Source organism: Tachyglossus aculeatus, chromosome 20, assembly GCF_015852505.1.
Source record: "Tachyglossus aculeatus isolate mTacAcu1 chromosome 20, mTacAcu1.pri, whole genome shotgun sequence".
In the NCBI taxonomy this organism is placed as follows: Eukaryota; Metazoa; Chordata; class Mammalia; order Monotremata; family Tachyglossidae; genus Tachyglossus; species Tachyglossus aculeatus.
Window position 1 is genome coordinate 26,778,367 of NC_052085.1, and position 21,371 is coordinate 26,799,737.

General features: G+C 44.1%; 1 protein-coding gene across 2 annotated transcripts in view; it reads right to left on the reverse strand.

The window, feature by feature from the left end:
* Positions 1-21,371, reverse strand: part of CEP295 (centrosomal protein 295) — a 125,273-nt gene that overhangs the window by 13,432 nt on the left and 90,470 nt on the right. For both annotated transcript variants that reach the window (XM_038762101.1, XM_038762100.1), the window contains 12 exons: positions 19,962-20,162; positions 18,077-18,201; positions 16,737-16,830; positions 14,057-14,173; positions 12,782-12,922; positions 9,130-9,313; positions 8,688-8,858; positions 7,692-7,898; positions 6,923-7,029; positions 5,521-5,691; positions 3,589-3,686; positions 1,193-2,339 (listed from right to left, as the gene is read on the reverse strand). In XM_038762101.1, coding sequence (XP_038618029.1) covers positions 1,193-2,339; positions 3,589-3,686; positions 5,521-5,691; positions 6,923-7,029; positions 7,692-7,898; positions 8,688-8,858; positions 9,130-9,313; positions 12,782-12,922; positions 14,057-14,173; positions 16,737-16,830; positions 18,077-18,201; positions 19,962-20,162 — 2,763 coding nt within the window. The remainder of the gene's footprint in view (positions 1-1,192; positions 2,340-3,588; positions 3,687-5,520; positions 5,692-6,922; positions 7,030-7,691; positions 7,899-8,687; positions 8,859-9,129; positions 9,314-12,781; positions 12,923-14,056; positions 14,174-16,736; positions 16,831-18,076; positions 18,202-19,961; positions 20,163-21,371) is intronic.

Consider the following 21,371-nt stretch of genomic DNA (forward strand, 5'->3'; position numbering starts at 1 on the left):
GACTTCGAGGGAAATTAGGAAAATACTGATAAGCTTACTTAATTCTCAGAGCGTCTTCCCCCCCCCCTTATTTTTGGAGAAATAAGCTCTGCTCAGGTAGAGTCCGCGGCGACTAGCTCCGGTACGCACTTGAGAAAGAACCGAAGCAGACACGGGCTGCTCTTGTGCAAAAGCACACATCAGGCCTAAACTATAAATACTGCGGCCAAGCCAATTACTGAAACCAATTTTCAGTCTCAACGCAGAAAATGGCCGGCTTAATTCTACAAAAGGGTTTACCTATATTAAAGCAGCCCTTCCAATCAAGCAGACCTCATCAGAGAGGGCCGACGTTGCCATCGTTTGGGGAGGTGAATGCTATTTTAGTGAAATTTCGATTTATCGCCCGTCTAATACCCAGTCAATTTTGGATAATGGAGAAACGTCATTAACTCCTACCAATTTGGTTTCACCTGATAGAAATGCCACTTACAGAGAGACCCAGTCCTGATTCATTAGGCGCTGCAGAAAACTCGGGCTCCTGGCCAGGGGAAATTCTGCCGGCTCATTTTGCCACACAGCCTGGATGACATTTTCCTATTTGCAAAGTGACCTCTTCTATCATTCTTTGCCAACCCTTACGTTGCCAACTTGTACTTCCCAAGCGCTTAGTACAGTGCTCTGCACACATTAAGCGCTCAATAAATACGATTGAATGAATGAATGTAGACGAATGCCGGAACCCCACCCGACTGGACGGAAAACCAAAGGCAAACACAGTCTTGACGCTTGCTCGGTATCAAACCAGGGTCAGAATGAGGGACGAAGCCTGAAACCCCTTTAGATTTAGACCATGATGAAGGCTCCCTAACCCAGACTATTATTATTAGTAGTAACAATAACAATAATGGTATTTGTTGAGTGCTTAGTACATGTCAGGCTCTGTATACGTAGTACAGCTGGGATGAATACAAGCAAATCAAGTGGGACACAATCCCTCCCGCGTGGGGCTCCCGGTTTCAATTCCCTTTTTAACAGATGTGGTCACTGAGGCACAGAGAAGTGAAGTGACTTGGCCAAGGCCACGCAGCAGACGAGCGACGGAGCCGGGATTAGAACCCATGACCTTCGGACTCCCAAGCCCGGGCTCTAGCCACCACGCCACGCTGCTTCTCATGCCTCGCAGGCCATCCAGTCAGCGGGCCCCACGCACCTGCTTGTCATTAAGCAAATCCTTTAACGCTTCCCGATGCTTCTGCATCTGTTCCTCCAACTCAGCCTGCCTGCGCACAAGCAGTTCTTCCTGGGCTCGCTGGCTACACTGGAGCGCTTCCCTCTGGACGTTCAGCTGTTCTTGGAGCGCCTTCAAATGATCTTGCTGAACTAAGATGCGCTCTGAAGAAGCCACAAGTCGCTCGCGAAATCTCAGGATGCTGGAACGACCCGACGACGGAGGGGAGGGCTCCTGGGGTGATGCCGCGGGGCCCTGGGATTTTTCCGATTCAGGCCGGGATTCGGGACAAGACGGTGAACCGAGCGAACGCTGAGCTCCCGGGAGCAGGAAGGAATGGGGGCTGGCGTGCTGGAACCCCGTCCTTTCAGCCTGCTCTACGAGTGTCTGCTGGGGGTTCTCAGGGTCCAGTGAAGCCGCTCTGGGGATCTGAGGGGTTTTCCCTGCTGATGAATGATGAACGCCAAACAAATGCTGATCGAGTGTGACTGAATCTCCTGGGAGGTGAGCCGAGTCCCCGGACAGTGCCCCTTTATCCAACAATCTGGCTTGTGAAAGCCCCGAGGGCCCTTCAGTTTCCAGGCTAAACTCCCTCTCCGGGATCCGTGTTTTGGAGAGGGATGCAACGGGAATGTTTTGCAAATGTTGCTTGGCTGGAACCGGAGGTGACCGAGCCGTTAAGACATCCGGAGTGCTCGACATGCCTTGCGTTTCCTCTTCTCTTGCTGGGAAGGAATTCCGTTGGGGCCACTGGAAACAGCTGTGCTCTAACTGGGAAATGTCTACAGGCTGTACCAGGTAAATGGGGCCCATCTTGGATCTTTGCTCTCGACCACTCTCCTCCGCTGAGCTTTCCGAAACAGGAGCCGTTTTGGAATACAAGCGTAGTGGCTGAGCACATTCTTGAGAGGCAGCTTTCCCCAGTGTTTGGGGAGGAGCTGGTCTCTGAAGCCCTACTGTTTCTTGCCCAGAAGATTCAGAGGGGAGTATTAAACTCCGTGACCTCGATTCCAAGGGAACAGAATCTGCATCCAGTGCTGCGGTCGACATGGACGGGTAGCGTTGTTTTAACAGGGCCTGATATTCCTGTAAGCGTTTCCTGGCTACTTCCACAGACTGTGTATGTAATCTGTCGGGGGGAAAAAATCACGCTGTTAGGTAGTGGAATTTTCTCCAAAACCAACGTCATGTCCCCTCACCTTCCCTGATAACAAAGCAGCGGTGACCAAAGGGGTGTAATTGGGGGAAGCTTCCGTATGAGAATTGACTGGGCCGTTCCTGTCTGGAAAAACCAAGGGTGAAAGGAGACGTGATTACAGTCACCTCTGTAATTACAGAACGACACCTCTCTGTTCTCTCGGTCCAATCCCCAAACAACACGGAAAACCCAATCGAGTGAAGCTGGAGGATGTTCAAAACCGGAAAAAGAAAAAGGCTTTCATCAAATGGGTTGGAAATCTTAAAAAACCTGTGCGCCCCGAGAACCGTGCTCTGCACCCAATGGACACTTCTTGTGACTTTTAATCTATCAAAATAGCAGAGCGCTGAATTAAATGCTTGGGTGAGAACAATGAAATCAGTTGCTCCAATCCCTGCCCTCCAGAAATTTTCAATCCAATGGAGAAAAAAGACATTACGGTTAGGAGGAAGCAACAGAATGAAATACTAATGATGGTATTTAAGCGCTTACTAAGTGCCAAGCACTGTTCCTAAGTGCTTGGGAGGGGAGAGCAGAGAGGTGAGTACCCACATGCTTACAAGACACCGAAGAGGCAATAGAAGAAAAAGAAAATGTGTGGAGATTCAAAGCTACTATATTTACTCGGAAAACTGCCTCCACATTTTTGTCCCTTGCTAATGTGAGGAGAATAAAAGATTATTTTTGGTACCACATACTTGTAAGCAGTAATAGCGGTGTGTGCCAAAGGGGAAGGGCATGAAAGCAACAACACAGCAGACAAAGGCTCCTGCTGGGGGATGGAGAGTTTCTTCACTGAAAAGAGCAGGTGTGCTCAGGAGAGGAAGAGGAGAATGGAAGGGGGTAATTCAGTGAGTGTCTATTGTAATCAGCAAAAGACAGAACAGACACAGTTTTGAGTGCACTCTAACCTTCTTCTCTCCTTTTTTTTTTTAACCGCCTCCCCTTAATGCTAGGCTTCATTCTTAGATGGTTCACATAAAAGTCCCATCCACGTTTGAATGTAACAAAAATTAAACCAAAGAAAGGGAGAATTATGCCAGGCTATGATTCCTGGAGATCAGAAGCCTTGAACAAATCGTGAAGCCAAGTCTCTCACAGGACGTAGAAAACACACTTTCAAGAACAGAGAAGTCTCGTAGGCAGAAACACACAGATTCAAATTTCCCTTAATCAATACCTATTTTGTTGTATAAGACGCTGCTGATAGTTATAGATCATCTGTTTATGACGATCCTCTTTGGAGATTTTGACATCTGCTGCTACAACAACTTCAGGCTAAAAAATAAAGTTGTTGGAAAGGCAAATTAAAAGCAAGCTTCACATCGATGACTTTGAAACGGTGTGAAACTATAACTGCAACATGCAAATGGTTTTAATTATTTTTTAAAAAAGGATAAACCGCTCCTGTGGCATGAACCATATTCAATTAAAGTCTATGGAGATTAGACAACTGCCCTTTCCAAAAGAAATAAAACCCCTCTGAAGATAAGCTTATTGCTTGGCCTAATCTCAGTAAAATGCAAATGCACTTGGTTCTTGAAACAAGCTCAAATGACAAGAACGTCTTTCAGAATAGCATATGGACTAATTTCTTAATCATTGCTAGAAGCTCACAAGGGAGAAGTTTACTGAGCGCCCCAGGAGAGGTGGAAGTGATGTTCTTTAAACCCTTTACCAAGCAAGCAGCAACTGCTAATCCCCGGTAACCTCGAGGATATTGCTGCACGCGGGAGGCAACAGTCCGGGGGCACTTTCTGGGGCGAAGAATCCCAGCAGCCTACGGGGGGCAAAGAGCATCTACCTGGTACTTTGTACATATGTATTCTATTTATTTTATTTATTTTGTTAGTATGTTTGGTTTTGTTCTCTGTCTCCCCCTTTTAGACTGTGAGCCCACTGTTGGGTAGGGACTGTCTCTATATGTTGCCAATTTGTACTTCCCGAGCGCTTAGTACAGTGCTCTGCACATAGTAAGCGCTCAATAAATACGATTGATGATGATGATGGGGTCCCCAATTCTGGGGTTTAATACGGTAGAGACCACACACACCTCCAACAGACACCTCAGAATCAAATTCAGAGTTCAGTTCCCCGGATTCTAAAATACCACAATAAATCAATTATTGTGTCATTTTTTAATGTTATTTGTTAAGTAATTGTGGTATTTATTAAGCACTTACTAGGTGCCAGGCACTGTACTAAGCGCCGGGGCAGATACAAGATAATCAGACTGGACACAGTCCCTGCCCCACATGGGATTTACGGTTTTAATCTCCATTTTACAGGTGAGGTAACTGAGGCAGAGAAAATGAAGTGACTTCCCCAGGGTCACAAAGCAGATGGTATTTGCTAGGCGCTTACTATGTGCCAAGCACTGTTCTAAGCACTGGGGTAGATACAAGGTGATCAAGGTTGTCCCACATGGGGGAAGCAGCGTGGCTCAGTGGAAAAAGCACGGGCTTTGGAGTCAGAGGTCATGGGTTCAAATCCCGGCTCCACCACTTGTCAACTGTGTGACTTTGGGCAAGTCACTTAACTTCTCTGGGCCTCAGTTCCCTCATCTGTAAAATGGGGATGAAGACTGTGAGCCCCACGTGGGACAACCTGATCACCTTGTAAATTCCCCAGCGCTTATGCTCTGCACATAGTAAGCGCTTAATAAATGCCATTATTATTATTATTATTATGGGGCTCCCAATCTTAATCCCCATTTTCCAGATGAGGGAACTGGTGAGAATAATGATAATAATAATGGCCTTCATTAAGCGCTTACTACGTGCAAAGCACTGTTCTAAGCGCTGGGACTTGCTCAAAGTCACCCAGCCGACAAGCGGCGGAGCCGGGATTAGAACCCACGACCTCTGACTCCCAAGCCCGGGCTCTTTCCATTGAGCCACGCTGCTCCTCTAAGTGGCACAGCCAGAATTGGAACTCAGGTCCCTCTGATTCCCAGGCCTGTGGTCTATCCATTAGGCCACGCTGCTTGTCTACGTTTCATATGCTGTGTGAAACAATAATACTCTGAAAGCAATTTAACTTCATTCAATACTGTGCATTTAGATAGCTCATTAACTTTCCTGCGATGGACCTTAACGGGGCCGACACTCACGTCTGTTACCTCGGACGTCTGAGTTGCTGCTTCTTGCTTTTTTTTCTTCTCTTCCTCCGGCGGAGTCACCGTTCGGGCCATCAGGAAGTCATCCTCCAACCGCAGCCTCTGACTTTCAATCGGTTCAAGCAAATCCAGCTGGTTTTGTTGTTGCTTTTCTATTTCCTCTCTCTACGATACAGACACACCAGGAATTGTGTCATTCAAGAGAAGCAGCGTGGCCTCGTAAACGGAGAATGGGGATGGGAGTCAAAAGGACCAGAGTTCTAATCCCTACTCTGCCACTTGTCCAAATTTGCGTTATTGATTACTTTTTGGCTCATCTTCCCACGAAACACTTCCACAACACAATTAGTTGATGGGAGGCGTATGAAAGACCACTTCCTGCCCCAATATGATCGACATCAGATCAATCAATCAATCAATCAATCAATCGTATTTATTGAGCGCTTACTATGTGCAGAGCACTGTACTAAGCACTTGGGAAGTACAAATTGGCAACATATAGTGACAGTCCCTACCCAACAGTGGGCTCACAGTCTAAAAGGGGGAGACAGAGAACAAAACCAAACATACTAACAAAATAAAATAAATAGGATAGATATGTACAAGTAAAATAAATAAATAAATAAATAAATAAATATTTATTTATCAGATGAAGCCTCAGATGAAGCCTCAATTTAGTATATTTGACAATGCACATGCTTGTCATAACAGTCCTCTGCACATAAATGCCACTGACTGCCAAAGACAAGTTCAACATTCACTCGTACAACTCATACCCTAAAGATTTTGAAATCGATTAAATACTCTTCAGAAATTAGCCCTTTCAAGCCGATTCTAGAGCTAAAGCTCATCTGTTACAATGTTAAGTGCTTACTATGTCCTAACCACTTGGAAAGACACAGGAGAATTAGACTGGACACAGGCCCTGTCCCCTTTGGGGTTCACGTGTTAAGAGCAAGGGAGTGCAGGTACCTTATTCCCATTTTATAGGTGAGGAAACTGAGGCCCAGGCAAGTTAAATGACTTGCCCAAAGTGAAATGATTTATGTAGTTACACCTATCCTCAGCACATTTACTCAATCATTTTGAATACTTGTAAATATTTTTATGTCCACCTCCCTTCAGAGTGTAAGTTTCTTGTGGACAGGGAACTTAACTGGCTCAATTTGAACTCCTGTAACCACTGGACACTTAAATGTATTTAGGCAGTACAATGCTACACACTACATACATTCAAATATTTTTCAACTTTTCTTAATCAGGACAATAATCAATTAAGAATTACTGGTCCTTGGTGAACTCTCCTTATATCAATGAAATTTCAGGTGCAAATTCACACAGATCCAAAATATTTCATCTACAGGAAATGTTAGAGAAGAAAATAACTTCAAAAAACCTGCTTTTCCCTTCTGGCTATCTTTCGAATTCTGACAGCTTGTTCTTGAGGGTGAAGCAGACTGGAACTCTCAACTCCAGGAATCTGATCTGCTGTTTCAGATGATTCTAAGAAAAAAAAAAGAGTTCCCCCCCAAACAAAAATGTATTTTCAAATACTCAGAATTCTTGTACTTTCACCCCTTTCTATAATTCCCATTTTTTTATTATTTTTTTACCAAAAACCAATGCAAATATGCAAATTTCAAGCAACACCGAGCCCCACTGTCCAATCTTTGGATTGGAAAATGGGCTGTAGTACAGTATGCGGGTGGATGGGCACATAAGGATGGGGAAGGCTTCCTTTTGTCTCCCTGCCTTCTGCATAAGCACAAACCCTAAAGCCAACCATGGGGAGACACCATTTGTGGGGGCAATTTTATTGGCAATTCCACACTCTTATCGGTTCTGCAGGGGGCTAAGTGACCGCTGCTCCATCTCCCTTATGTGAGTTCATTCACATCACGTGACACAGAAGACCCCGGCGTCCCTCAAACTAATCCTCGAAGAGATTTGAGGAGATTTTAGGAACTCTCTTCCGTGGTAGAAAGGATGGGCCGTGGCTCTCGGAGCGGATCGGGAAAGGCCAACATCATCCAATTAAGTTTATGGGCTTTGGGGAGGACGGGAACTATGATATTCAACGTAAACCACGTCATCTTTTAGCTCTCCAAAACAGGAATTTTAGTTGGCTAAAAGGGATTTCGAGGTGTTGGACAAAGGAGCGCTACCTGGTTCGTAGCCAAACTCTGGTTTATGGAGCGCGCTCTCTTCTCTGCATATCGGTCTCGTTTCACTGCTAAGAGTTCCTGACTCAATTGTTAAGGTGTCACTTTCTGCAACTGTCTTAGCTGTCCACTGGTCTTTTTGACTTCGGATCTTGTTCAGTAATTTTTTTAACACCACCTTGGAGCGGGCTGGCTGGGTCTCCTTTGCCGCTGGAAGAGAAATATAGGTACTTTAAATAAACACGATTCAACAGAGCCACCCCCCTTCAAAAAAAAAAAAATCACTGAAATAATTACATTCTTCCTGGCTTTCAGCAACCTTTTCTTTGTGCTCTCTATTTAGAAGACCACTGAAAACGTTTTCCACTAAGCACACTTAATTCTTCTTGCCAACTTGTACTTCCCAAGCGCTTAATACAGTGCTCTGCACACAGAAAGCGCTCAATAAATACGATTGATTGATTGATTGATCAAGTTTCAATACACTTTTGAGGGGGGAACATTGGTAGGGAAACGGAGTTCTTTAGCATGTAAATCTGGACAGAGCACTGCTCAAGGCGGGGGCAGTGTGAAGCAACTTTTCCATTTAGCACGGTTCACTAAGAATATAACCCCTACACTGCAGGGAAACTGAGTGTGTGTTTTTCAACAAACCAAAGCATTTCAGCAGGGCAGTGATGCCAATTTTTATTCTTAAATCGGTTTTCAAATGTTCTTTATAGTTTAAAAGTCTCGTCTGAAGGACACCTAGGCTATTCCTCGAATTCACCACAGTGATGAAATGCCTAAAACAACCCCGAAGAGATGGTCAAACGCTTGAAATGTCCTGCTAACCCTCACACTTTTCCAGAGTCTCATCAGGATACCGACCGACTTCTTGCTGGCAGTATTACTAAATCCGTCTATTCTAATTTCATACCTGCTTTCTTCTGTTCCAGCCTTGACCGATCTTTGAAATTCTTTAAACTTAATAATGAGCCAAGATTAAGAGTTTCTTACTCTCCGCTTCCCTGGGATGTGTTGTTTCCTCCTCGGACAGAGGTTCCTGGGTCCCGGGCTCACTCATCTGGTCTGGCTCCACTGACAGATCCAGTTCTTCATCTTGTCTTTGTTCCGAAAGGGCTGGTAGAGGCTCGGGCTCGAGGTGCAAAATCAGGTCTCCTTTCACCTCTCAATAAAGAAACACAGTCACATGTTTCCACATTTCAAATGGAATAAAAACCACTTTAAATCTAAGGGCTTTTTTTTGTTAACAAGTCACCAGACGCACAAAAACCTTGCAAATCTGAAAAAGGACAGCCCGCTCATATTGAAACTTCGTCTCAGAGCCAAAGGAAGCTATTTGATTCTTTCAACACAGGAGCCCACCTCTAACCGGGAAAAGAGCTTGAAACGCGTGCACTGATGACAGCTCAATTAAAATCTTTCCGACTAATCTTACTCCTGCCTGCGTTGTACATGTCTTCAAAGGCAAATTCCAGCTCTCTCTGCCAGTCCTCTTTCAATTCAACCCGCCTGTGTGGAGGTTCAAACAGTTGGGGGGGCATCTGGGCCACGATCTGTCTTCTGCGGGCCAGGTCTTGTTGCTGCAGCTGTTCCAGTTCTTTCATTAGCTTCTCCCTGTCCTGCAACCACAAAGTGAAGCCATGAGCGGCTCAGTCGCTCCGGGCTGTGGAAATTCCCTCCTACCGACCACCGCAACTGGGGCCACCGCCTTCTCCGGGTTGTCCGGCAGTGGCCCCGGAGAGGGGTGGCTGTTGAGGCCAGTGGCCCAGAAGGAGAGGCAGGCTCCCTTTCAAGTTTGATGACCGGCAATCGCAATTGCACTGGCCACCGGAACTTCTGTTTTCATAAGAAGAGCGCAGCAAACCGGGACGGAAACTACCGCTTGCTGCCACCTCCATCATCATCTTTTAGACTGTGAGCCCACCTTTTAGACTGTGAACCCACTGCTGGGTAGGGACTGTCTCTATATGTTGCCAACTTGTACTTCCCAAGCGCTTAGTACAGTGCTCTGCACACAGTAAGCGCTCAATAAATACGATTGATGATGATGATGATGATCCCAGCACCCGGCTTTGGCCACTCATGTTTAGGGTTTCTAGTCTTCCCTGCTTCTTTCCACACGAGCAGCTGATCTGACACAGTAGAGTAATACACTGTACTACAGACAGTACACCGTCGAGCCTCGGGTGCCACACGGGGTACTCCCCTAGACGGCTAACTTGAATTTTATTTAGCCGTTGGCTTCGACTCTAACTCAGAGGATTCCTTTCACTAAAAATGCATTTATGGACCCTACTGTTTCGGAAACCAACCTTGGTATTTTAGTGGATGCAAAAACAGGAAGACTGAGTCGGCTGACCGTATCCGATTTCACTTATTTGCAGGCTCACCTGTGCATAAAGCCAACACTAAAATTCTCCAGATTAAAAAGAAAATAAGCTTACTTTAAGCAGTTACAACTTTTTTTTTCGGAACCTACAATCGTCATCCCTTCCGGGCAATCAAATGGTTTTAGCTGAACGGGAATGCTTTTTTCCCCAAGAAACCACGAGGACGAGTTTATGGAAAGAAAAAGGATGGAACTGAATATCATAGGCATTCTTTTAGTAAAAGAGCATCGCTGTCACAATCTCCTACTTTTCAGGATGCTCCTACCTCTCAATCAATCAGTAGTATTTACAGAGCACTCACTGTGTGCAAGAGCACTGTGCTAAGCACTGAATTCCTGCACACTGTACTAAGGGCTTGGGAAAGTACAATAGGGTTGGTAGACGTGAGCCACTCTGCCTATTAACCAGCATTTACCAAGAACTTCCTGATGTCATGGTACTTTAAGAGGGGGTTGGGTACAGAGTTAATCCTTGCCCTCAAGGTGTTCTACACGGTGAATGCCACGTTCAGAGGAGCACAACGGCACCAAACTGAGTGACAGAAGATGATGCACACAGCACGGTATACATTTGCATTTTAAAACGAGCCTTCCATGTTTTGCACATTTTGGGACATTGCATATATACTCTCAGAGCGCGTTCCCTGGTACCAACACAACCAGTACACATCAGCCTTTGGATCCAAAACGCTGCTGCTTTCGGGTTCTGGGGATAAGCAATGAATTGGGAGTCCATGTAGCTACAGATGCACTAGTCAAAAAAGGTTCCCTCTCCCTTTAAAACCATCATCCCTGACTGAGCCTTCGAAAGCCACTACTGACACACTCTCATCCGCGTGAGCTTGCCAATCAACAGCCCCTCCGTGTCATCGTCTCCAAATCCTGGGAGTGTTCGGATTGCTAAGGAGGCACTTAGAGTCGGTCTCTCTCCGCCTCCCTCTCCTCCTGTCTCCTGCAGTCACAAAACAAGACTGGCAGCAGAATCCACCCTGAGGTTTTTCATTCAGCTACTTCCAGTTAAGTGGTTTTGTTTTGGAGTCTTGGCCCCTGGTTTCCAAGGGGAAGACAAATCCACTTGGCATTTCAATACTGCTTTTAACGGGATATGGAAAACCCAATTTACATACCCTTCCCAGATTGCTTTCATTTGCAGCAGGTTACAATACAAGGGCTTTTCTTCGTAAGAGAAAGCATTAAAAACAACGACATAGTAGTACAGCAAGCCCAAGAACCAGAAACCAATCACCATTATTCTAATCCAAAGAGATTGCCAGTAGCAACACCGTCACTGGTGGGGTGATGAAATGACCATGCCTGGAAAAAGGATTCGATGGTGAACGCTTCAATTAAGACTCTAGCTTTTTATCTGAGGCAACACATTAAACTCTAAAATATCTATTTATTCATGCATGAGATCACGATTTGGGACCTCATTAGTTTTATTTGGTATACCTTTTAAAATACTTGCGTGTGTGGGGGGAATAACCTCAGTTCAAATATCTACCCACTATGCTAAAAAGTGACCAACAACAACAACAATAATAATAATAATAATAATTAAAAACACTTGACACCACCTCCTGGAAGAGAAGCTGTGAGCATTTGACTGCTCTAAAGTTCCTTCACCCATGGCTTATAAAACCTTTAATTCTTTTCTGCAGAGTAAAATGCCTTATCTCCCCCTTTTAGACTTGGTAAGTGCCTTAAAGGCAGAGACTGTTCACACTAGTTTTCTTTTTATCTTGAGGACAAAACCGAAATAACTTGGCCATTCAGCTTTTACAGCTGTAGTCCAGAATTTGTTTCATTAGGCTAGACAACCTGAAAACTACTTATTCAAGCTGGGGAAAATACCAATTTAGTCTCCCCAGGAGTACAAAAGAGGCATTCATTGTGTATGAAACGGATCTAACAACACATTCCACTTTTAATCATTTTTCCCATAAGACTTCCCAAGGGAGACAAAAAGCCATAGTATCTAAACCCAGAAATTTAGCAAAGACAATCCCAAGGCCAGCGACTTATCTTGAGGTAAAAGACTCTCTTGGGTGACTGAAAACGGAGAAGCCACATTACGACTACAAAGCTAGTCTTCGGCATGCCTTTGGTGACCGACAAGTTTTATTTTTGATATCCTAATTGGTGACTGATGTGATTTACTATGCTTCTGCCTGCAAAATCATGCAGCTAATTAACCAGCTATTTTACAACTGGCACTTTCTCCCAGCCCCAGTAGCATACGATGCTGTTTTCCCCACAGGAGGACACCATTCAAACCTTAGGGTTCTGATGCTGTTTAAAGAATTGCACTTTTGATTGCTAAATCACAACCAAGTGAACGCGGACTTCGGTTTTCTGCAAAACTCCCACGCAGCCACGGTAAACACAAGTCTAAATTTCTCATTTCTAACACATTCATCACTAATGAAACACAATGGCAGGGAGACATGCTTCTCAAAATATGAGCCTGCCCATAAAAAAGGAGAAAAACAGGATTAACGCAGTTAGAAGGGAAGGTGGAAATAGCTTCATTCTAGCACCATACCTCATATTCCCTTTATTTAGCCCATTCACAATCCATTTTGTAATTTGAGAACTGCCATTAGGTTTGTTCATGTTTATCATTAACTTTAGCCAGTCTGTTTTCCATTTCACAATTCACCTTCATCATTATGAAGGAAAGTTCGGCTTCGCTTACTTGAGCCAAATGGACCGCTTTCAACGCGTGAATTCCCCGAAGACGGGCCTTTTCCATTCTCTGCTTCTGTTCCTGTGCGCCGTCTTTTTGTCGTTCTTCCAATCGTTTAGCTTCCTCTCCAGCAGCTAAGCGGGCATCTGGCTAGCAATCAATTAAAAGTTAGCGACGTCACAAAAACCTGAGTGAAAAGACTAGAAGGGTAACTTCTAAACCTCAAGTTAGTCTTTCAGAGACTGTACGACGGGGGACTGGTGGCCATAGTAAAAGGTTCAGTTATTTTTAGAGCTTTCAAAATGCCTGGTGGCTGAGTCTTTTGCTGCAAAACTGTAAATGCAACCATCCTCCAAGGTACACATGGAAGTCTGTCTAGAAAGCTGTCAGAGATTGTTTTAGCACCAAATGGTCCTGAAAACCATAACCACTGCCAAACTAGCCCCATCTAGCCAAGTATCCCAAACTCTAACAGTAGTTCCAAGAAGTTAGGAGTTAAGTGTGATATGGTAGCCACAAAAGAACAGTGCTACCTCAGTAGGAATGCCAGTGGTTTTAAGAGAAAACCACGGCTACTCCGTACAAATCCAGTTCTCATTCAATTGTATTTACTGGGCACTTACTGTGTGCAAAGCACTGTACTAAGTGTTTGGGAGAGTACAAAATAAAAATAAACAGACACATTCCCTGCCAACAATGAGCCTGCATAACTCGGGAGTTGCAATCTTGCAAAACCCTGCATGAGTTTTAGACGTTTGTGGCACAAACGTCACACTGTATCCTTGTCGGACACGCGTTTCTTAATTCCCTAACAGCATTCGACTCAAAACGCGTGGTGAAAATGGTCATTAGAGTGCAAACTCCTTGTGGGTAGGGAACGTGAGACCTCCAATTGCCTGGCACAGTGCACCCAATGAATGCTGCTGCTACTACTGCTACTAAGGGAAAAACTAAGTACGCGACAGTAGCCCTGATGATACGGAGAAGAAACGAGCGTGAATATTCAAGTCACGGTCGGCACGTGACACCTGAATGACAGGACTGGATTTCAATAAATTTGGCTGTTTGTCTCAGATTTTACTGAGCTCTAATAGCCCTTCCTGAGCAATAGTGTCACTTGACCCTCTAAGGAGTATATAATTCTGAAAGGCCGCTAAGACGCTACAGTTGTACAAGATAAGTATATTAAAGCAAAACAGACTAAAAATTTCACACAAAATATATCGACACATGGTTATTTTATCTACCTAGGTATATACACACTAAATACACCTAGACAATCACCTGTTCAACACCCATTTCTCTACCCACGCAAGGTTCGAGAAGATGATGATGATGAGTAACAGAAAAGCAATTTGTGTTGTAGGTCTTCGCTGTAGGCACCCTTTTCAATTCAATATTCTGAAAAACAAAAATTTTCATTACCACCCAAACAGTTCCCGTGCACCCTAAGCAATCTAAAATTCTCTCATGTCTATAAAAAGAGTTAAGGGCGCTCATTTAAACACTGCATTTTTATAATGTACCAAAAATCACTTACAGCCCAGAACAGAACATTTCCCAGGGCCTTAATTGGGACCGACAAACTAATGCTAGTTCCTCCCACTCACTTTCATTAATTTCACAGATTGGCCTGTCGTTCCTTAATTAAAAAGGGGATTCATTTTTTAAAATCAGCCATACGTAAAAACATCGCACATTCCTAGCTCTCTCAACAAACTACAGGAATCTCGCTATATTTACTGGAACAATGAAGAGCACACTCTATCACCAATGGGCCGCTTTCATTTAGGTAATTGTAACACTGCAAAACATCATCTAAAATGATCAGTTTACTTGTTCTTAAGGACGTATTCAAAAAGTTTGTGTTCTACAAGCTTTAAAGTCAGTAAGATGAATATCTGCCAACAGCATCCGACTACCGCAGGGAAAAAAAAATCATGCTCACTCCCTCATCTTGACTATTCTTGTCATTTTTATTCAGATGGAAAAATTACATTCTGACTGGTTTATGAAACCAGTAGAGCCAAAAACATCAATAGGGAGGGGTACGAAAACACGACACTCCTCAAGGCCAAATCGCCAATGAACCATTTTGCGTGTATGGTGTTTGCTGCACTAAGCCACTGACAAAAATGGAAAAATAGCTCCCAAAGCACATGCTCTCTACAATAGCAGATGGGATTTAGTAGATCGAACCACCGCACACTAAGGAAACATCACCACACTTTTACCGTTCGTAATATTTTAAGGCTTTCCAATTGTGCTGTTTGGCCTCATCTCTCCTTATGTGTGTCACCAGTCTCCTCCTCTAATCATTTTTAGGCAATAATAATCACTACTACTACTAACAGTGGTATTTGTTAAGCACTTACTCTGTGTCAAGCACTGAGGAAGATATGAGCCTCCAAGGAGCAGAAGTGTCAGGTCTACTTCCCACTTGTACATTCTTTCACAGTAAGTGCTTAAAAAACACAATTACTACTACTTCCCTTCTTGTATCTCTTTCTATTTGCAGGCAAAAGAAGCAATTCCAACTCAACATGGCCCTGCCTGACAGAATGGTGAAAAGGAAAAGACAGATCAACACCCAGTTTTCATGAAAAAGGCAGGGAGAAGATGGAACAACTTAAACAGGAAGGAAAACTCAGGCACAGGGTAAAAAACAGATCTGGAAATGAGCCCAATGCCAAAGGAGAAAGAGAATCGGTTGATTTTTGCCTCTTCAGTGCGTCCACAAAGTACAAGCTTCCAGGCAATACTAGTTAAATCCCCGAAGAAACGAGTCAGCAGAAACACTGTGCGTATTTATATTTCCAACATGAGGTGTCCTGTTTCCACAACAGCGATGCTGACAAATTCAGATTCTTCGAAGTTCCATTTAAACTTCATAAATGAGTTAAGATTTTACTTTTCTCCAGATGCCCCCCAAGGAAAGGAAAATTATTTTAGACGATCAACATTATAATGTTAGTTACAAGAATCTCTGACCATGTATTAAACTAATTGTTATGAATGAATTAAAATGAACATTTAAAAGACCGATTATAGGCTAGAAAACACTCAATTCCCACTGCTGAACTTAATGAGGGAGATTACCTGCTGTGAACCTTATTTTGTATCATTTTAGGAATACATAATTAGGATGGTATCATTTCCTTGAAATACTTAATATTTTAGCATTAAAATACCCAAAATGAATACATTACAATTTAATCAACCACCTCGCCCAAATGTTAGGAAGCAGCTGCAAAACTTCCTAACTAGGAGCTGGTTAGGGTTAGGCAGAGATGTGAAAACTAACTCAGAAGAATGTAAGTTTCCTCTCCGTAACAGGACCGTACTAAACAAAGAGTGACCTAATTTTCATCTGGTACTATGACTTCCACAAAAGCCAGAGGTCAACGCCCTCATCATTAGGGATTTACAAAGAGTCTCCGAGTACTCCAGGGTGACCCTCAACTCGCCTAACTCAAAAAAACGCACAAATTCTACGCTGCCGCTATGGAAACAGGGAAATTAAAGAGTCCTGAGCTCTAGTCAAAGGCTCCCCTGAATTGCTCCGTGACGGTTTAGGTCAATAGGCCCAGCTGCACCACGGAGGCAATATTTGGACGATCGACACCCCACATTACAAAAATTCACCAACAACTTTCTAGGCCTTATCACTACCTTCAAGAAAAAGTTCCCAATCCCTTTCGGACTCGGGGGAATTGCAAGGAATGCTTAGGGCAGCTTATCCCAGGAGCCATCAGTGGTATAGCACCAAGTCCTCAGAGCAGCTCGGAAGAAGTAGGACCAAAAAGGACCCAACCCTTTGTCTCCTGGCACCAGCTGCCAGCCTGAGCATGCTGTCTCTCTCCTTCTTCTTCGCTTCTAGAGAGTGGGAGAGGGCACCAGGTTCTCCCCGTATCCCTCTTCCTGCTCATTTTAGTTTTTGAACGCTGAAAACTACCCAACTCACCTCAAAAGGATAAGGGGAAGGAGGTGGTAGACTTGCGATTTTCTCAGCTCTCTCTTTCTCCACCTGCAGTGCTTTCTGTCGTGCTCGTACGTGCCTGGAGTGAGAACAGGAGAGACACTGTAAAATGAACTGTGCCTTTCGTAATAAAGTACCCTGCCAAAAAGCAAAGGTAAAAAAGGTCCAAAAATATGAGCTGAAAAAGTGCAAAGGGATTCTCTTACTCTGTCCTCAACAGCACTGTACCCACATCACTCAGAACAGGTGGCAGGCTCTCCTATGCTCACCTTCCTCTAGAACCTAGTACTAGACTTTAAAACAAAATCCTGATCTTCAGAACAAGCTTAAATATCCCCAGAGGTTACTAAAAGTACCGTAAGGAAACAAAACAAAAAAAATAAACAAAAAAAGATAGAGTATCCCTGAGAATCAGCATAGCCTGGTGGATGGCCTGGGTGTCAGAAGGATGTGAGTTCTAATTTTGCCTCTGCTCCTTGTCTGCTGTGTGAAACTGGGAAGGTCACTCAACTTCTCTGGGCCTTAGCTAATTCATCTGTAAAATCAGGGTTAAAACTGTGAACCCATATGGGACATGGACTGCCTCCAACCTGATTAGTTTGTATGTACCCCACTGCTTAGTACGGTGCTCTGCACAGTAAGCGCTCAATAAATACGACTGAATGAATGAACGCCTGGCACACAGTAACCGCTTAAATACCATTAAATCAAAGAAACAAAAAACCCTAAAAAGGTACAATTTCATGCCCATTGCAGCAGCTCAAATAGGTAACATTTTGTACCTTATTCCCACTTTAGGTTTTTGCATGAGCCCAGTCAGACAAGTTTTTGAAACATAGCATAATTACTAGCAAAGCAGATTGCATTCCAACCAAAACTAGAGAAAAACTTCACGTTTTCGAGAAGCAGCGTGGCTCAGTGGGAAGAGCCCGGGTTTTGGAGTCAGAGGTCATGGGTTCAATTTCCGGCTCTGCCAACTGTCAGCTGGGTGACTTTGGGCAAGTCACTTAACTTCTCTGGGCCTCAGTTACCTCATCTGTAAAATGGGGATTAAGACTGTGAGCCCCCCAGGGGCCAACCTGATCACCTTGCAACCTCCCCCACGCTTAGAACAGTGCTTTGCACATAGTAAGCGCTTAATAAATGCCATCATTATTATTATTATTCACGTATCACAACTACCCAGTAAGCTTTCTGGGAGGAAAAAAATGTGCACCTACCAAATGTTTATCCTAAGCAACTTGCTTAAGTTGGAATTATAAAAAATTTCCATCCCTTTTGCATTCATATATTCTGCAACTTCCACAGAAAAAACACCACCTTACCATGTTCGTTCTTTCAGGAGTTTATCTTTTCGCTTTTTCTGTTCTTTCAAAGCTTCTTTATGTCTCTCCTCTGCTCTTTGTTGCCTTTCTGCTGCTTGCTTTGCCACAGCAACAAAATCAGGCTCCTAAAGATTCAACATCACTTTATTACTCTCTACTTATGACCAAACTTTTAACCAAACACAATCAGTGGAACGGTGCCTTGCTTGTTATCCAAGACAGAAGGACCTTAACTTCGGTCATCACTTCTCTACCTGTTAAAACGACTGGAACAAGACCCACATATCAACTTATACAATTCTAAAGGACAATATTAAAACACTCTCTTCTGTTCTCCAATCAAACCATAAGAAGTAACTTCAATGGTGGTGGGGTTTTTAATGAATGTGCTTCTTATTTCTTCTACCAATTGGTAGTATTTGTTGAGCACCTAACGGAGCACTGTACGAAGCATTTGGGAGAGTACGGGGAGGAATGACTTTCGCTGGGGCCTTAAAACTCATAAAAACGACCCTCTGGAGTTGCCTGAAACGTGCAAATAAATTCTGAAATTTTTCATTGAAAAAATAAACCTATTTTGGGTCCAAATCTACTCGGCGGATAATAATAATGGCATTTGCTAAGCGCTTACTACGTGCAAAGCACTGTTCTAAGCGCTGAGGGGATACAAGGCCATCAGGTTGTCCCACATGGGGCTCGGAGTTTTAATACCCATTTTACAGATGAGGGAACTCAGGCTCAGAGAAGTGACTTGCCCATGGTCACACAGCAGACACGTGGCAGAGTCAGGATTAGAACCCACGACCTCGGATGCCCGATGCTTAGTGCTGAAACAAATACAGCACTTGTTGGCACACAGACAGACACTGAAGTCGCCCACTGTGAGACCCACCCCGGGAAAGCAGGTATCTGCCCAATACAGAGCATTTTGGGATTTTGACTCCCGGGCACACTCTAACCCCCTTCCACCCTTCTTTCCGCCCTAGAAATGCCTAGGGGGTCCTGTGGTGTGCAGGGTTCAGGCACGCTGGCAGGTGGATGAACAGAGCGCAGAGCTGCCGATAAATCTGAAAAATTCTAAGAAACACACTTAGGGTACCTACCATTTTTCGGCCCTATGGTGTCATTCAAATCACTGGAGCAGTGGGGCCTAATCACCATCATCAATCGTATTTATTGAGCGCTTACTGTGTGCAGAGCACTGTACTAAGCGCTTGACAGCATGGGTCTGTCTGGGAAGTTCTAGTCCTTCCTTCCCCCACTTTCCCGCTGCTACCTGACCTTGGGCGAATCTTCCTGGGCCTCGGTTTCTTCATCTCTAAAACGGGAAGATGATGCCTGGTCTCCCGCCTTTCCTTAGATTATGAGCCCAGTGTGGAACGGGAATTCCGTCCAGTCTGTCTGATATCTGCCCCAACGTTCAACTGGAGGAACTTAATAAAGCCTGTCGGTAGTAAAAGAACACACTAGGGTAAGCTCCTATGATCAAGGGTCTCGTCTAGCGCTTCTACCGTACTTTCCCAAGGGCTCGACACAGTGGGCACTCGATAACTACTACTACTACTGCACTGCAGATTTTCCAAGAGTGGTTGTTAATTCTAAAGCTTTACGCTCTAACAACAGCCAACGGCTCCATGCCTAGACCCACCATAACCGAGACGTGTCTTTTTGACGACCCACTTTCCCCACGATCCTCTCCAACCAACATGAACGACTCACTCAGACTCGTCGGGCTTTTTTCAGTCTACAGGAGTAGTTTACAGCCTATTCAACTGTCCGCACCGAAACTGCACCGAGGTCACATCCTCGGAACTCATTATGCAGCCCTTGCAACTCCGACGTTATTCGATTATTTGATAAGAACAAAATTGAAGGGCTCGCTTACGTTTTCCTTCGCGAGACGGTGTCCCTCTCCCACGGCTTTCAAACTTGCAAGATACAGTTTTTCCAAATCTTTAATCTTCTGATTTTTTGCTTCGTGCCACTCTGCCTTCAGTTCCGCCGCCAACTGATTCAAGTGTTGATTTCTCCTCTGCTTTACTTCTTGCCGTATCTGAAAAGCGATGCACCTTTCCTGTTCTCTAACCTACAGCAAAATAGGATTGGTCAGGCTGGGTGACTGGCTGAACCTGAATATTTTTTGAGAAACAATTTTGAAACTCGATCGCATTCACCCAAATTGCGCTCTCTCCATACGAGCCTATTCTTTTGACTAGTCCCCGCAACTCTCACCACTTGTCCAAAGCAGAACATTTCTAGAAATGAAAAGAAAACAATCCCAGGAAGCGGTTTCTAGGGCTCTTCAAATGGCAAGTGCCAATGATCTTTTATGAGTGGAGCATTAAAAAAACGCGAGTTTCATTCTCCTTTCTTAACCGAGAGAGATAATGTTGAACAAATTCCCTGAGAACCGTGAATGAAGAAATGATTGCGGGGAGCCAACTACATCGCATGGAGCCAGCATGGCCTAGTAGAAAAAGCATGAGCTTGGGAGTCAGAGACTTTGGGTTCTAATTAAGAACTTTACAAATACCACAGTTATTATTATTATTTCTTTATTATTCTATAAGGATTCTAATTCTTAATTCTAATCAAGAACTTTACAAATACCACAGTTATTATTATTATTACGTCTTTATTATTCTATAAGATGCCACGGTAAGCCCCTCACGCTTCCTCAATAATCTGTTCCGGTATCAAACAGTAAATTGTTTTTAGGTGTAATTTACATCTATCTGCTGCAACCGAAGCCCATTTTTTGTTGTGTTTTCCATGGAACCAGACAAGACAACCCCCCTCCACCTGGCATCTCCAGAAGCAGCACACCGCAGCTCCCAACACTCATTCATTTATTCAATCGCATTTATTGAGCGCTTACTGTGTGCAGAGCACTGTACTAAGCGCTTGGGAAGTCCCAGTTGGCAACATCTAGAGACGGTCCCTACCCGACAGCGGGCTCACAGTCTAGAAGGGGGAGACAGACAACAAAACAAAACATATTAACAAAATAAAATAATTAGAATAAACATGGACAAGTATGTCTTGTACAAATAGACTGTGGCCCCCACGTGGGACAGCTTGATCACCTTGTGACCTCCCCAGTGCTTAGGACAGTGCTTTGCACATTGTAAGTGCTTAATAGATGCCATTATTATTATAAATATGTACAAATACACTCATGAGGAGAGGTGTGAACAAGGCTCTTCTCCCACAGTTTCTCTCGCTTCTACGGGATCAGAGAATGAGGAAACACCAGCCTTCGTGATAAATAGGGTGATGATATTTGCTAATGGTG